Consider the following 18817-nt stretch of genomic DNA (forward strand, 5'->3'; position numbering starts at 1 on the left):
CTTTCGATATAATAATATGTCGCTATATTAATGTCGAATTAAGATTTATCCAATTTCTGAAATTTTAATAGCCGTATTTTATAAACTCGTTTCATTTTAAAAGACTTTAAAAAAGTATTAAATTGCATTTATCCCATTAATATATCGTTACAAATTTTCGTCAAAGCTATTAGGTTTAAAAAGACGATAAACATCCTGTTTGGAGAAAAAATCTCGACCTACATTGCAAGGAGAATTACGCTTAATTTCTTGTCTCTGATGTTATAATTCGATATAGCTCGAGCGAGAGAACTGGTTCTCTCAGAGGCCCTACAGGTCGGAAACGTGTAGCTGCGATGTCAAAAGCGGAGGAAATTGTGAGGAAATGTACACCCTACCTCTTTCAAACGAATTCCTTAACTTAAATCTTATAAACGATTTTTCGTTGATGAAACTGCTACAATTTGATAAGGCAAGCCTATGAAGTGTACCTTTGTCAGTAACTTTGCAGTCTGACATATCAGACGCTTCGGTTGAGTAAGAAGTCTCTCTTACAGAGAGAATACACAAAAATATCCTCACGTTAGAATTTAATATTACTCGATATTTTTTTAAATATTGTTATTACATTATAAGTGTTTAAATCTTTGTGAAAGGATGTAATGAATAATGTTGCGGTTCTAAAGTCGGGATTGATTAGCTTCATTTATTTGTCTGTCCATTCGTAAAATATATTGAATCCTCTAAATACCTTTTCATCTCGAATTCGTTCCGCTTACAGATTTAATTTTTTTGCGTGACCATCAAGATTACACGCTATATATGTACATGATACATTTTACTGCATACAGAGCCGTTTATACAATTGACACGTTACATAAAATTTTGTTACATGAGAAAATGATTACTACGCGCTCAAACACGAGGGAAACAAGGGAGATTCTTTGGCCATTACGCGAAAAAATATCGCTCCTCTCGATGACTCAAAAGCTGCAAATATCCGAATCCGAAACATTGATCCTCAGGTACCTTTCTCTTTTGAAGTTCTTAAAATTCTTGAATTTTTAAGGCTATCGCCTTAGGCAAATATATTCTTCTTACAAGCGCCTCTTAAAAGCACTTTCTCTCTTTACCATAAATCTACAAATCCATCCTTGGAAAATTTGATTTGTTTCACTTGTGATTTTTACAGTTTTGCACAATTTTCTCTATTCTATGGTACAGTTAAGACTAATATCGTATCGACATTTATACTCTACCTAAAGCTTTTAATGACTGCAATTATTTAACTATGATTGCGTCGTGAAAATGAATATATAATCGATCAAGATATCTACATTTCGCATTAAAATATATGCAAATAAATTGTGTTATTCGAACTTTAGCACAAAATGATCAACAAGAAATGTTAATTGCTTTTAAACATTGCGAAGAAACGAGTTGTAATTGTTGATTAATCGATTTTTTACTGCAACTTTTTGCAATTCGAAAATATAAAAATGGCGATCGAATTATTACTGATATGATTTCTTCTCTTCATCCAAAGAGATCTCGCTTCTATTTGTCGTCTTAGGTAAGATTTATTGTGCAGGCAAGATTTACATTTATCGCAATCCCGCTCATGCTTCATTATTTATACTAATAGACATAAAGTAGACAAAAATCAAATTTTTGAAGTTCATGCTTATCTGTAATTTTCTCGCGCGAGTTAATTAATCTTTCTCTAAGAAAATAATCTTCGCTCTTAGGTGCTCTTAGCAAATTCCAGAACTTAAGCCTCTCTTTCAAGGATAAAACACGCTTATCCACATCACCCCTTAGCTCCTGCTGGTATATTTGAACGGATAAAAATGAACGGAATAGTGATACAAGTCGCATTTATATAAAACCTCGTTTTAAAAAATATTCGAAAAAGAATTTTGAAAATACTCGATATGAATTCAATTGCCACCCCATGTTTCTTTTCACAGTCTCCCTTTCCTTTTTCCAAAGGAGCCCAAGAATGCCGAGAAAAGCGGAGAATCTAAATGATTGTGTCGCGCCCGCAAATAAATCTAAAAATATCTCGTACATAATTTGTATAAAATTTATGTTATATATACATGTATATATGTTTTATGACTTATACCACTATTCGTGAAACAGCTCGGCAAGACAGATCGACGAGAGCGACTGATCGCGTCTACTCGACGATGAAGTTCGGTTCGGGGATTTTCCCTACGTGTGGTCCCGCGCACGTGCATCGTCCCCAGGTGCGATTATCAACACTGCGTCTGATCGCATTCGTCGTGGGAAGAATCGTCGTCGCCGCGCTTGATAAGCACCCGCGCGTGATTGTTGTTGCCGTGATTACCGGGGCGACCGTCTGCGGTGATCATCTGCACGGTCTGCTGCGGCTGCTGCAGCTGGTGAATCTCGCCTGCCATCGGCCGCTTGCAATCGACGTCCCCCGGCATCATTCCCGACGCCGCTTGATAGTCACACCTTCTCCTCTCCCGCCATCGGACCTGCGGTCGAGCGGATAAACTGAAACAGTCAACGTTCCACAATGGACTCGACTCGGAGCACGCTGCTGTCACTGGCACGATACGGACGTGTATATCTCTTTTTTTTCTTTTTTCTTCCTCTTTTTTTTTTTTTCTCCGCATTACATCTATCTCTGCCTCTCTCGCCGTCGACGGCACATGATTAGTGGCATATATCGCTGCGGCACCGTTAAAACGGCCGCACATCCACATCCCGCGGGGATGTTAGTACGCGGGTGGGTCGGAGGTGCGTGCGTGTGTATGGGTATACGTTAGTCCGCATCGCGCCATTGACGAGTCGTGCATACGGGAATTTCAATCCGGGGTGAGAATGTTACTCTCGTGCGTCAAGCGCAAATTCTCGTTAAAATCGCGAGGCTGCTTTCCATTCTATATCCCGATTGGGAACGCCGTCGAGTGCAGTTACTTTCTAGGATTTTATAAATTACTCTCTAGTACGCGGATCGACAAGGCTCTGCATTCGCGACCGTTTTGTGAAAAGCAGAAGGATTGAAAGGAATTGATGGAAATTCATTCGGTTTAATTGTAAATTCCGAATTTTTTTTTTTTTCAAACATCGATATTTTTATCTTTATTCATTTTTCCTGTTCCTTCAAATTTTAAATTTTTCCAAGCAGATAATCAAAATAAATCCTTAATCAAAATTAATACACGCTAATTTAAAAAAATTTTAATATATTTACTTTATATAATAAAATAATGTTACGCAAATCTCAGAACGCTTCTGCTTCTCGGTAACTTGGAAAATTTGAAGAATTAAATAAAAAATAACCGCGTTTCCGCGTTTCCGTTACATTATTTATACTCAAATAGGTGAATAATTAACGCACACATTAATTAAGCGCTCGAGCGAAATAGTTAAAAATATGTAGCTGTTGCTTGGAAAAAATTAAAACTATTATATTCCTCTAATTCTGTTCCAACGAGGAATGTAACAAAGGTAATGATAGGGATGAAAACAGGAAGAAAAAGGAAGAATCGAAAGATTTCATTAAATTAATCCACGATGTGGAAATAAGGAATTCAATTTCACGGAACGAGTTTTTGCCATTTTTTTTAATCCATCTGTTTTTTTCGCGCTTGTATTATTTCTCGTGGAAAGTTAAGTGAAAAGCTTAGGCGGTGATTTAAAAATCCATTCAATCGCAAAAATGGGCGCTTTGCATATATCGCTTCGTCAATATTGCATACCGAGACGGTTGTGGCCGTGCAGGAGTTGGCTCGTTTCCGCAAAAGGGCGTTGCCATCCCACTTCCTTTTGAATTGTGCTATTACCTGGCGGCACCACAAGGGAAAATATCATTACACGAAGGTAGAAAACGAGCCGTTTTCCGTAGTCATAGGAAACTTACCTCACCGTTGCAAAAGCAGAAAAGCACAGCCACGCAGAGACCCTGGGAAAGAGAAATTACATTTTACCTCGTTGTATATCGAGCTCGAAGAGAAACGTTTCCGAAGAGAATTCCCGACTCGGGAATTTATTACAATTCCTTGCGCATGAGAGACGCGGAAGTTCCTTCTTCTCGATTAACTTTCAAATATTTACCGCCAATGAACCATGAAATTATATAATGTACTTTTTCATTTTAAGTTAGCAAATTTATATTTATTAATCAAATTATATTTATGCATCTCGCACAATTCCCTTTTCCTCCACGTAATTTCCTTATTTCTCTTGAGGAAAACGAGGCTTTTTATGATATCATAAAGTAAACTCACAAGTTGAATTAGTGTAGCAAATTAATATTTGTGGAAAGAAACGAACAAATATTTCGAGAATAAAATATTCACATCTATATTTTATCTTCATGTTTCTTCATTTTGAAATTATTCCCATGTAAATGACGAATACAGCAAATTCGAATGCAACAGGAAATTACGAGGATAATCGATAAATCGTTTCGTTATCGCTGCAGGCGATATTGTTAAGACGCGTCAATGTAAGCGTTTTAACAATCGTGTTTTTCAGATATAAAATGGTTATTCCGAGAGCTTTGAAATCCCGGATAAGATAACTAGTTCATTCGATAAAATCGATCAATTAAATTGCGACTCCATCAATGCGATGTAAAGTAATTATACAACAATGCAATCACGGTGGCGGTGTAGTGTATAAATAAAAGCGCAATTTTCTGATATAAAATTTGATATTCGCTCGATACATTGCTTCGAATGAAAAATTTGAATGCTCTTCTCGATGACATTATACTTTTATTCATCATATCACGAGCATAAAAACAATAAATTGAAAAATAATCATATTTCGTGACGTTATTATATAATCATCCATGAAACTTATCGTATTATAAAATATAACCGCCGAACTATTCTTTCTTTTTAGCATTTCGTTTATACCTAAAAAATTATTAATAATTATTAATAATTTTAATAATTTTATTTTATTAATAATTTTAATTAATAATTATTAATAATTTTCGTTGAAAAGAAATGTATCGAAAGAAAGCTCCGTTAAAATTAAACAGTTTTTTTTTTAAATATTTCGTGACACATATGCGTATATATCGCATATATAACTTGCGTACGTGTATTTTTTTTATCGTACGAAAAATTGTACCTCTGAGACGACTAATTCCTCTGGTTAAAAAAACAAAAACAAAAAACCGTGTCACGTTTCGCAAACAGCGCACGAACATTTTTGTTTTTGAATACAATCTGTTATTCGTAAATATTTTTGAAATTAAAAAAATTTTCTCTTTTTTGTTGGAGAAAGCTTTCCATTTTATTCGATTGTATTTTTAAAAATATATAACTTTAATATCGAAAATTATCACAAAATAAATTACTTTATATTAATTAATTTGTTTATATCACATGTTACGCGAGGAATTTACGAAGCAAGATAAAAATTAATATTTTGTAACGATAAATATGCAATGTGAGAAATGTGCAATTATGTGTTTCGAAATGTAAATTAGAATTTTATTTTAATTTATTAGAATTTTATATGTGTAAACAATCTCTGGCCCGATTTATTTCTTCGAAATATGTGCGCTATATGTGCAATATAATTTCCTAAACAAAGCACGGCACGTGCTTTTGGCGACATAATTGTATATAATTAAACTGCTTATTTTAATTTTAATTATATAATAATTAATGTGTGTGTGAGAAACCTGAAACTCACTTGAAAAGAAGCTGTAATCGCGGAAAGGACCTCGTAAAAATGCTCCCAAGGATGCTTCTTCGGTGGTCGAAATGGAATCACTAAATAGTGAAGACCCAAGAGAGGCACCAAAAGTAATGTGGCTCTAATGACAAGATATTAAATTTCGCTCGTAAATGGAGGTCATCATTAATAATTATTGTTATAAAAATCTACGCTTGGAGATACTAACAACATTTTTTACGTTTAACGACAAACTGTCAGCAATCAATTACAATTATTTGTGTTTAAAATAATAAATTAACATTTTTATATTATGGTAAATGATTGATAACATTAGTGAGCGAAAATTGATATTTATCGAAATAATATTGCGTTGATAATTTATCATGATCAAAAATGTGCAAAAAATGTGCAATAGATTTATTGTTAACTTATAAGAAAAGAATTTTTGTTACTCTCTTTTATTTTCTTTTGCAATGTCTCGTTGTATGACTTGATGCGAAAGATGATGATGTTAAAGGATGAAGAATCCAACTACCTGAAAGCTTGCAGCATGGATCTTGAAGGGCGCGTTCCGATGGCAGGACCGGCGCGTAGTTTTATGAGGAGGACTCGCACAATGTTGAATAAGAAGAGTAGATTCAACATGGTGGAAACACATACGGGGTAAACCAACACATTCACATAGTTGCCCTCGTTGATCCAGCATCTGATCGGTAACAATAATTAAGATTTGAATTTGTTATCTTCATAAACTGATTACATCTTGCATACTCTATATTTATTTACTTATGACGTAATTTTATCTCTTTTGCAATGTGCACATGTGCAAGGTGCACATGTGCGTTTCTATCGCAAGAATTATATTAAGGGGTTATGCCTAGTCAGCAGGCTAAAAAAAGTATAATGTTTGAGAATTTTTTTTGAGAAGTGTAATAATTTTTTTTACAAATAAATTTTTATTCAAAAGTATAAATATTAAGGATGTTATTATATTTTTTCTAAAAATAAAATACTAAAATACTAAAAAATGTAAAAGTTATAACAATTCTGCCGGATACTATTTTTTTAAAAAGCATTGCGCGGTGTGCAGTGCTATTCGAAGCTGATGTTTCTGATATAAAAAATTCGATAAACTGTAGTTAATGTATGAAACTGTCTAGTAGATGAACGAAAGATTAATCGAAAAATTGTTTTGGAACAAAATGACAGCTATTTGACACTAAAATATTTCTTTCGACTTAAAATTGCTCATTTTTTATTAAGTAAAAAAAGTATTCATTAAAAAAGAAAATCCTTTGTTCATTTACTAAGTTTTTATAAGGAGAATTCGAAAAATACGCGAGGGATTTCGAAAAATACGCGTTTAAGGTTTTTGTCAAGTTTACGTTTAAATAAAATATAGATTTTTTAAATTTACACAGAATCATTTATTCTTGACCCATATAATTTTAGTTTATTTAAATCTTCATATATTGACTTGATAGCTCTCAAAACATCAGAGCTGAAGTCGTGTTTAAACGAAATTATATATTCTGACGCTTCATGAAACATACACTTATAACTCCGTCAATTTATATCCGATTAACTTGAAACTTTTTGGAAATATTTTCAATATGATATACTTCAAGAAAATGTAAAAACATAAAAATCGTTGTTTTTTTTAACTTTTATGACTAGACCCGACAATAACTCCTTAAGACAAATACAAAATTAATAATCTTATTTTTCCAACAACAATTAATTCTATAATTTTGTTTATCGAGCATTGATATTATCAGAAAATTAAATGTTTGTTGGTTTATTAAAATCATCTTTGCTTAAGCTAATCTCTGCATTCATGAAGGAAGAGAGTTATTGCAAATCTGTGATGGATCGAAATACTGATCACGTATGGTTCCTCCGATACTCGTGATATATTTAACGCTTTTATTAATAAGAAAGCAGCAAGTACGAGCAGCGGTTTTCGCGTGCATCGAAGATCGATCGATTCAACAGCGACTCCTGTTTATAATTGAACGCATCCGCGCCGCGTAGACGCTTAATGCCTATAAGTTTCTATCCTAACAAACCTGATAGGAAGACGATGAAAAATGTCAAGGAGAAATCTTTCGCCCGGCGAGATATATACGTGTAATAAATAATGCGCAGAGTAGTGGAAGAAAGACACACATCCATAAGAGAGAGATTGCAGCTTGCAGCTAGATATTGAGCCACTCTGATGATCGGTTATAAAACATTTACCATGCGATATAGTGAGTGTGCTGCAAAAATACATCGACGAAAATAGAGTAAGCGAAGACCAGCGGATGCTGACGTTGGATCGAAACGATCGCGAGAAGATTCTCTCCCTTTCTCTGTCTCCCTCCTTTCTCCCGGCAATAAAAATAAAATCTCTTCTTCGGTGACAATATACAAGGTGTCAGGGCAATCTCTTCCCAAAAAAGGTCTTGTAGCTTATCTCGAGAGCTTTGCAAAACACTATAATAAAATATTTTTTTTTTATCGAGTACTTTTCGAGGCTTGAAATAATCTCTTAATTTTACATAAACTATGAAATATCTAATAAAATATTCATTTTTCGATTATCTTACCATGATACTTTTATGTACAAAATAATGAGAGGAATCAATTGGTGTAAAGAAAACACATAATTGTTTCGAAGAAAAAATATGTAACTTGCAATTAACAATTACATTTCTTTTTAAATTAAATATTTTACTAGATATATATTTTATGGTTTATGTAAAAATTAAGAAATTATTTCAAGCCTCATAACTCGAAAAATACTTTATTACAGTGTTTTGAAAAGCTCTCGAGGTAAGCTACAAGATCCTTTTTTGAGAAGAGATTATCCTGACACCCTGTATACTAGTCACACTTATATATCGAAAATGGCGGAATATAAAATCTAACATACGTGATTGTATTTTTGTCGAAATTTCAGGTTCTTTTCTCAGAAACGACTCTCCGATCAATCCGATTTTATTGCATTATTATTTTTTTAATATAACGTTCTCAAATGAAGAAACTCCCCCGACACCTCTTGTGATAAGCGAACATTCCGCAGAGTTTCCGCAACGATAACGATCGAATCGACATTTGTTTTCAATACGATATTGTTTACATCGACTTGATGCTTCATAACGCCATGTCGATATATGGACTCGTTATCGAGTCCTTTATTTCATCAATGTTCCGATATGTTTCAATCTACGTCGCTCGTAAAGCTATTCGTATACATATTCGCGCAGCGTGTATCCGGTGCTGCCTGGTACAAAGATTGAGTGTACCAGCCGTATCTCTCCTCGCGTTATTATTTCATTTACTTAGGTACACGTGTTGCATGCGGAATATACCCTTTGAGCAACAATTTTAGCGTCTCTTCTCCACGAACAGTAAATTTCAAGTGACCGGTAATAGCGGCAATAGTATGCACAATTAGTCTCGTGTATAAATAAATATTTATGTACAGAGCAATAAGCAAAATCGATTGCAGAAATTAATTAGATTTCATCCTCGAATACCCGAATGAAAGTTAAAATACAGCAACGTAAAGCGCGTAGCGAGATTAATCCGATTATCAATGTTTATAAGGCTTACGAGGGAGATCGTTAGTCTTAATAAATAATACAATTTAAAAGTTAACCGCGCGCGCGGTCCAACAAAATTGCGTCAATTACTTAAACATAGTTATGCACTTAAAATTTCTCAGCGTACCATGTCTCATTCAATCTTGAAACTTCCGTTGAAAGTTTTCGAGCAGAGCGACAGTGCTCAATTGCAGTCCACGTGGCTTCATTCAGCTATAGCGCGATCGACCGTGACGATCGGACTCCGAAATTGTGCGACACGACGTTTTCATCGGGTCGCTTTCGTTAATTTACGTACCGAATACGTGCCCCTAGTTTTTTTACCTAGCCTTTAAATTTTTATACATGCGCTGTATTTTCGTTTTAAAACGGAAGGGAGCGAAATTCATGGAACTACATAAAATATCGGAGATGCGAGGCGCTTACCACCCTTGACGAACCGCTCTCTACTTTAGAAGATAAGTAGGCCAGCAACCCTTCTTTGCAGATAAGACCCCGCTTTCTAAAGTAATGATGGTACTCGAAAACGCTGATTCATTCTTGAGGATTTTCTTTCACAGGATGAAAAAAGGCAGCAACGTGAAATATTCCGAAAAAAGCAATATATTTTGTCGATTTTTAAATTTCTAGTCATATATATTTATAGTTATTTAAAAGAAAAATTGTAAATGCATAAAATTAGTTTGTCAACATATTATTTATAAATAATTTATATCGCGATGCAAAGAATGCGCAATATATCTCGCACAAAATGTAAATATTAAACAAGAATCTAGAGGCATATATCTTAATCAAATTTTTTGAAAAAAACAGAGAAGAGAGCGAGCATATCAAATAGCCGTTATTTGTTTGCCCCTGACAGGTATGAAAATATATCTCTAACTTATTTCCATATTTTCTCTATATACGAATGTATACAGAAAGACTTTATATTTCAGAAGACTGGAACATAATACGCGCAAAACATAATATACATAACATTTATATACACGAGGGATACATATACGAAAATTTATTCTTTTTACAATAAGAAGGTTTTTGCTCAGTAAGTTATGTAAGGCGATCCCTCTATCGTTGGCTATGAAGAGGTCTCGTAAAAACATTGAACGTGAGACTTAGAAAGATTTTAAATAAAAAGGGTCTTCAGGATCTCTCGTGTATCATCCTCCTACGTGATACCATCACGAGAGTTACGATGTCTAATAAAAATAACAGAAAATAAAAAGGAACCTTTCCTGATGCAATTTTTCGCGTGACTTTCCCGCTTTTGTTTGGCAATTTTGTCGCGATACGAAACTTTGTATGTCAACCCAGACGGAGATAGACGAGAATCAATGAATTATATCATCAGGTGATATTAAGGATGTTTTGTATGTACAATCCCCCCCAAAAAGTAGCTGAAAATCAATATTGACGAATATATCCACTTTTGTAATATGAGAAATTGCGTGGAAATTACAATTTGATCTTAGCTACAGTGCAGAGATGTATTTTTTAATATTTATTGCGTTTTTACTGAAATATTCCGAATTTTGTTAATCGAAATAATTAACTTTTGGCAGAGAATTTCGCCTTGTGACAGATACATAGCTAACATCATTGAATTATATTTAATATCTTTTTAACCAGTTAGTACTTGTATAATATTATTTGACCAAATATTTCCTCTGTATCTAAACTACACTTTTGCAAATTTAAAACAAATTCTGAATATTATTTCCATGTGTTTTTGTGATTTGAATCGACGTGGTTATACGTTTCCCATAAGAACACATGTTAATTCGGTGCAAATTAAAATCCTTATAACTTGTGAACGCTTTAGTGAATCGATTTAAAAATTGTACTGAAGATTCTAAACATATGTGAGGACATTCTGTAAAATTTTCATTAAATTCTCAATATTTCGAAAATAGGTACAAAACATCCTTAAGGAAACGTATTTATTAACATTGTGTTGTCGTAACGCATTAATTTTTATTTACAATATGCGTCAATTTCGCTCGATATTGCTTCGCGAGTCAACGAGATTGCAATTTTATTCGTGTCAAGCTCATGGACCAAGCGAACACACATCGACAGTTTTCCCTCGGCTGTATATAATGGAGAGGTAATGCGATTGTCGCACCGCGGTTTCGATCTTCTACCTTGACGCAGTTTAGTTACCCTGGCGGCGGCGGACATACCTAATTTTACCATCACGTACCGTCCATCGACCGCATGCTGTTCTTGCCGAGAAATTAGTGTCGACCGGCAGCCTTTCCGTGGTCGGCTGATGCCGCGGGTCAATAGTCTCCAACGGCAATCCAAACACTTTAATTAGAAGGCTCGTTGAATCCTCCACCTCTCTCCCTCTCAAACCCCTGTCGTTTATCGCAAATGGGAGAATCTGAGGTGTTACCCTAATTCGGGGCACGATTAGTTCTCAGATAGAAACCAAGTTTTTTACGCACTTAACCGCAATTGGAAAATTGCTTTCTCGTTTTTTACAGATCTTGCTATTATACGATCGCGGTTGAAATTAAAACAGTAGAGTTTCTTCTTCCGAGACAAGAAATGAATGTAACTTTTGCATGTGTCAGCATGTAAAATTCGCTCATGGAAATTTCTGACTGGCACCTTTTCAGCATTAAAAAAGATTTAACGCTACCCTTCCGAGACATAACGTTTTAACTTAAATAAAAGTTTAATAAGAAATATGTTAATCGATGATCTCTTAATTCATCGTTTTATATGCATCCCTTTCTCAAGCTTCTCGTTCGAAATCCACCAAGAAACACTGAGAATGGAAAACCTATCTAACAATACACAATAAATGCGTTGCAATCGAAAGAAAAATTTTCACATCCAGCATAATATTGTAAAATAATAATCGCACAATTAGTTTTTCTCTTGAATCGCTCAATGATATTAACAACAATTTAATTTAAACTCTATAAAAAGCAACGAGTACAAAGAGTAACATTCTATTTTTACTATTTATTTTGTGTGTAAAAGCTTCTTTCTACTTTAAAGCTCGATATTTTTGACCCAATTAAAATCTTTTTTTCCGAGATAGTATTTCTTTTTTTATATTCACGGCATTCCTCTAAGGAATTATCGATTAACGAATTGATACTTACTGCTCAGTGTCTGCGGGATCGTCGCTGCATGCGCGTAATGCCGTGTACAGGGTGACGATTACAGCTGGCACCGGCCAACCGAGTCCCATCAGCCAATTGACTAATTTGTGCTCGCTGGTGAATGCGCTCACTAGCAACGTGTGCAGGTAAAAGCCTTCGCAGAGCATCCAGGCGTAGTTCGTTAATAGAAAGTAATGAAGGAACGTGTGCAGGACGCGACACGGTATCTGCAAAGCACGACCCAGCTCATAAATGTCTCTTTCAAAGTCTCGCTCAAACAAGCCACGTTCGTTCGTCAAGTCAATCGGAATAATTATGCTCACGGAGCTCAAATGCGATATTTCCTAATGATGTTGTCAATAGTCTCATTTTTTAATGGCTACAAATAAATAGTTGCACTTTTAACAATTCTACAATCATTATAAGATGTATCGTTGAAGAACGTTTTATGTTTAATTCAGCGTCACATAACTATTCCGATTAATTTGACATTTTATCGAATTTATTCCGTGAACATTTATTTGTATCTCTTTCATATTTTTTAAATTCTCGTATCGGCAATTATATTAATAAATTGCTGATATATTTTTCTTTATAGATGGATAATAATGTAATAGATGTTGAAGAAACAAAAGATATTTCTTTAACAGATGTTATTTTCATTATTTTAATAAATGTTTGAAGTTGGAACATTTCAATACAAAATATTCTTATATTAAATTTCATATATTTATACATTTCCTCTTTCGCATATTATATAATATTCTCTGTTACATTTTGAATACGTACGTTATTATTAAGTAGCACATCCGTGTTTGCTACTATAAACCTGTACCAAATCAACCATAAAGCATTGTTGATCGCGAACGAGGTGAATAGGTTCATATGTAGCGTAATCCGCGCACATCTGAGAGATCTGCGTACAAAAAAAGAAAAGATTTAATCTTGCGTCTCCGAAACCTTAATTTCGTGCTTCAGAGTAATAAAGAAAGATCTGGGAATCCAGCAAACATAATTGTGCGCAAAGGTAGGATATCCGTCTAAATTGAATCCAGTTCAATATCTCGAATAAAATCTACTAGTCTACAATTGTAGTATTTCCAATATAATAATGCAGACTTAAATAAGTAATATCTAAAACTTGTCTATGATTCAATACAATACTGATTATATTTTTTTAAATAAAAATTTTACGGATTTTTATTTGCATTTTCTGTATTTTTTGAAGATGATGCGATAGCTGTTTTGTTCATATTTATAAAATTCCTAAAGCATTAAAATTATTAAAAATTAAAACAATAATAAAACATAATTTAATAATATTTATATATATTCTGTTTATTAAAATAACGATTTCTGTATTTTATAAGTAACACACTTTTGATACTGCACATATATATATATATATATATATATATATATATATATAAATATAAAATGATGCCTCTTAATGTATTTAGAAATAGATTACGAAGTTTTTTCAAATAATATGCTTTGTTGCACACTCATTATAAGATTTTTAAAATCTTTTTTACAATTTTTCTAATATACATAGGTTTTATTATCGAGTCTAGTTTTCTTTCGATTAAATTCAAACATATCTCGAAAAGTAAATTTCAAAGTTGCATTAGCGCGCAAACGCACAAACTTTAATACTCTTTCGATGTAGCGAAGATAATAACAACGTCAATAAATTTAAAACTTACCGGAAGTACGTGAGAATTCCTAGGGAAAGCAATAGCGCTACCAAAGATATTGCGTATCCCGCCTCGTAGATTCCATTTATACCCTGCTGCCACTGTAATCGTATTATCAAAAATTTTAAATTTTTCTCTCGCGTTGTAGACAGGACTGATAACTTTCAGAGTGGCACCTTAATGCTCATTAATTCTTTCTCGCATTATGCAGATGACACGAGCTCCGATCCCATTATTTCCGTTGGGAAATTGCGTAGTTTCAGATTGAAGCTCGAAATTACGACATGGTGAAGAGCGAACACCGCGCGAATCTGACCCCGATCACTTCTCTGATTAATTATCGTTTCGCAAACTAGTCGCATGTGCGCCGCAAAAGGAATTAATACACAGATTAGTTGCGTAAAATTATTTCGAAATAAGCAGTATCTCGATAATCGAATCTCATAATCTAGATCGTCGTAATCTGGGCTGAATAAGACATCGCTAAAAAAAGGGGATGTATTAAATATAAAATATCCGGGAAAGTATTTTCTCGAATTCTCGTAATTTAACATTGTTAGAATAGCGCAGCATAGAAATGTCAAATATTCGTATTTGCAGAATCGACTTTTTTTTGCCAGCCTCGATATAAACTGGGCAAAATTTGCAAAATTAAAAAAAAAATTAAACAAAAAGGCAGTCAAGAATTTTCTTCAAAAAAAAAAAGGAAAAATTGCAAGGCAACAAAATAGTGCAAATAAAACTTGTTTCGTGCAATCAAAGTTTTGATACAATTTTCCTTTTTTCTCGTATCAACGGAAATCCCTGAGACCTACGAACCCGAAAATTCGTATTTGGCTACAATCCCCTGATTATCCCGGGTAATTTTCGTCTGTTGTTAAAGCGCTCCCTAGGAATGACTTGACTTGATTTTCTTGGAGGAATTTTTTCGGTTGCCCAAAAGATCGACGAACTTCGGAACTCCGTTCGTTAACGAAGGAAGGGTCACGAAAGCATCGAACAATTTGTGGTTGTCAGGAGTAAAAAATTGCGTTCTCGTATTTTTTTCATCCACGAGTGACGCGGTCGTCCGTCACCGCTGTCGTTTTAAAATTCATTCGCTTACAAGATCCTCCCGTGTCCCCCGGGTCGCCCCCTTTCCGCCCGTCCATTCCCCTGGTAATCCCCGTACTTCCTTTACGCCGGCACATGCAAATCTTACCGCATCTGCAAAGCAAAGTCGCCCAGTAATAAGGCTTTGTAACGTTGTCCTACGTATGACAAATGTCCGCCAGTCACGAAGTATTTATGAGACTAGCCGACCGGAAACCTGTCTCATTGACCTGCGTCAAGGACAGGTTCGGGCCTGAAAAATTGATCGATGCGAGTCTCAAGCTGGAAAGGATAGCAAATCCGGAAGCCCGATTATGTAACTATGTGCCATGCTTATTCATGTAAAGCGAAATAAGACGTGGCTCGTCGTGAATAGAAATCTATTTTCATATTTATCAGGACTGTTGGAATGAATGATGTTGCAGAGACATCACGAGAAGGGAAAGCGCTAAACTCCCCTGCTCTCAATGAGGTCGGAAACCGGCATTATTCTTAACCGCCATCGTACAAACGTCGCGTTACTTATTAACGCTACGCTTGCACGAAACCTCGTACAAGTCTACGCATTCATGCCCGCTACTTGTGGATAAGGTGCTGGCGGCTTAAGTCCCGCGCAAATGTGAATTTCATATTTCATCTTTCCTGAACATAATCTCTGTGGTACTAGGATATACGAAATATTAAAAGACAAGGAGAAAAGAGATTTACAGAACAAAAAGAAATAATCCACGTGTGCGCGAGGTCCTGTATGAAATTTTATGATTAGATATTGATCCATATATTCTGGCAAGACTTGTCAAAGGATCGACGCATACTCTTCTTATTTACTGATTAAAATTTCTTCTAATTATTACTGATTAAAATTTCTTTTAATTACTAAAATTACCATAAGTATTTTATCGGAAAATATATTATAATATTATATACATTATTATAGTTATCGCAATAATAAAATTTCAAATTTATTAATTTCATGAGGAATGAAAAGATCGCGTTTCAATGTTGAATTTATTGCTGAAGAAGACTAAAGCGTGACGCAGAAAATGAAATACGGCAAATTTATTGAATTTGATTCGGACATTTTGAATGTGAATGTCATAATTATGAAAATCAAGCCTGCACGGAGCTTAAACGGAAGGGCTCGCATACCGGGTCACATGTGTTTCACGCCGGGCTACAGTGTAGTCGGCGCTAAATAATTCATGAAGTTCGGGAGCGTACGCAATCTCCAGATACACTCTGAGTTCTATCCTGAAATTACACGGCACTTGATAGAAAAGCCACGAGTCTCTCTCTCACTCTCTCTCTCTCTCTCTCTCCCTCTTCTCTCTCTCTCTCTCTCTCTCTCTCTCTCTCTCTCTCTCTCTCTCTCTCTCCCTCTTCTCTCCGGGCCGGACCGGATTAAATGCAGGTCCCGGAAATTATATCGCTGCTGCATGCGGGGACATGATAAATTTTATCAACGCGAACAAACGATAATTGTATTGTATATTCGGAGCTGCCTTCACTCTTGGCTTTATTATGTATCGATAGCAGGAATTATCTCACATGTACATTACAGCTTATTGTCATTTGCATGCGCGATCCGTTTATATTAGGAGACAAGACAGATCCTCAATTTCGCAATACCTGTCGTATTGTCAAATTAAAATCGGGCTATCGCTGTTTACCGATTGCATTGGATCTCGCGTGAACGCGACGAATTCAGTTGGAACGTGACAATATCGTGCGATATCATCGATTTAATTATGAGAGAGCTGAGAGAGAATTTAATAAAACGATAAGTTAATATAATGAAGCAAAAATATATTAAGTAAATATATATTATAAATATATATATATATATATATATATATATTATATATATATTATAATTAATTTAATTAAATATATATTCAAGTAAAAAAAATATTTTAATTTATAAAATATTTTTATTTTTCGAGAGTTTTGGTAAAATACGGATGAAAAAAATTTCGAAATCTATAAAAATTACAGTTTTGCAACCGTATAATAAATTTGCAATTCAAGTCGGCAGAAAACAATGTCAATCGTATTTGAATAACTTCGTTACTACTATATTTAATTTAACTAAATATATATTCAAGTAAAAAAATATTTTAGTTTATAAAATATTTTTATTTTTTGAGAGATTTCATAAAATACGGATCAAACAAGTTTCGTACACAATAGAAATTTATTAAAATTGCAGTTTTGCAACCGTACGATAAATTTGCAATTCAAGTCAGAAGAAAACAACGTGAATCGACGTATTTAAATAACTTCGTTATGCTTGTAGGATGAATTCTATTTGACCTTTCATAAACGTCAGATTACTAAATGCATGCCTTTTCATAAACGTCAGATAACTAAAGATGATGGTTTATAACAGCATACCACACAGATAATAATTCATCTCTCGGTTTGCGCACGTCAACCTTGACACTTCAAATAAATTAACTATCATGGTTTATAGTTATCTCTGAGATACCTAAAAGAATAAGCGCTAATAAGCTGTCTTCATCTCTTGTGTGTTACTGGATTATACTATCTTTTACGACCATCTCTTCGCTCGAAGGAAAATGTACGAAAAAGTTTCTCTCGTGACATAGAAACGCTCGAAACTCAAGAGAAAGTTTAGGAACTTTCGAGCAAGTTAAGTTTCGAAACTCCAAAAGAAGATAACAAAATATTATTTATCGTTTAAATATGAGCCAATTCAAGTAATACCTCTTCATTCTTGAAACTTTCTGATGCAATGTTCAAGCATGATGTTTCATTATGTGTAAAGACATTGAGATCAGAGATTGGACACGAGTTAATCACTTTTGAATGGTGCCATTTTTCTGCTATTTCCGCTGATTTTTAAATCTGTTAATAAAAAATACAATAAAATCAAATATAATTTTAATATTTTTGTGCAATATTTACTTATTATATTTACTTATTAATTATTATAATATATATGCTTTATTGATTATTATTATAAATAATTATTAGCTTATTATTATAAATAAGATTATTATTATAACTTATTATTATTATTAAGTTACGCTTTTTGCATTTAAATAAAAAGAAATAATAATTTTATAATTATCACTTATTATTATTTAAATGCAAAAATGCATAGCCATAGATTTGCTATCGTATACTTTTTTAAAATTAGTTTTGTCTTCTTTATAAAAAATTTTTAATCTAAAAACTATAAATCTTTTTATAATTTTAAAAAATAAATCGTGATATGTATATTATTATTATTTTTTTATTTATATATTATAAATTATGGCAGAATATATCTTTTTTTTGAAGAATTATTGCAAAATTGCACCGAGCATCCACCCATTTTGCAATCAGTTACAATTTATATGTATATAATATAATAATATAATAATATTTATTTATTATTATATAATAGTGAAACCTTTTATTGCTTAATATTCTGCATGCAAAGTATTCAATTGATCGAACGTGACGCACGTCATTACACGTACATACATTATATGTTAAGTTAGATAAGTGAAGTTAGAGTTAAAATGTGAAATAGTTTATATATCTTTCTGTCTCGTAGGATTTAGCAGAAACATGGCGGACTTCTGGCTCGTGTCCAGTTTGATTTCAGTGTCTCTAATTATGTGAATACAACAATTGTCGGGAAATTATATGCGAG

The 18817-nt window shown here is 33.8% G+C and overlaps 2 protein-coding genes across 7 annotated transcripts in view; one reads left to right on the forward strand and one right to left on the reverse strand.

The window, feature by feature from the left end:
- Positions 1-665: 665 nt before the first annotated feature.
- Positions 666-18817, reverse strand: part of LOC105251306 (calcitonin gene-related peptide type 1 receptor) — a 175859-nt gene continuing 157707 nt past the window's right edge. For 5 of the 6 annotated variants that reach the window (XM_025406921.1, XM_025406916.1, XM_025406919.1 and 2 more), the window contains 8 exons: positions 14071-14162; positions 13154-13280; positions 12365-12591; positions 6191-6361; positions 5671-5794; positions 3878-3919; positions 3717-3800; positions 666-2486 (listed from right to left, as the gene is read on the reverse strand). In XM_025406921.1, coding sequence (XP_025262706.1) covers positions 2241-2486; positions 3717-3800; positions 3878-3919; positions 5671-5794; positions 6191-6361; positions 12365-12591; positions 13154-13280; positions 14071-14162 — 1113 coding nt within the window. In that variant the 3' untranslated portion in view covers positions 666-2240. Of the gene's footprint in view, positions 2506-3716; positions 3801-3877; positions 3920-5670; positions 5795-6190; positions 6362-12364; positions 12592-13153; positions 13281-14070; positions 14163-18817 lie in introns of all 6 variants that reach the window. The other variant, XM_025406920.1, reaches the window with a different exon arrangement.
- LOC105251297 (esterase E4) overlaps positions 6288-18817 on the forward strand; it is a 32588-nt gene continuing 20058 nt past the window's right edge. The window contains exon 1 of the mRNA XM_011257986.2: positions 6288-6368. The gene's annotated coding sequence lies outside the window, so the exon portion shown is untranslated. The remainder of the gene's footprint in view (positions 6369-18817) is intronic.

The sequence above is a fragment of the Camponotus floridanus genome, unplaced genomic scaffold, assembly GCF_003227725.1.
Source record: "Camponotus floridanus strain SB8 unplaced genomic scaffold, Cflo_v7.5 scaffold16, whole genome shotgun sequence".
Taxonomy (NCBI): domain Eukaryota; kingdom Metazoa; phylum Arthropoda; class Insecta; order Hymenoptera; family Formicidae; genus Camponotus; species Camponotus floridanus.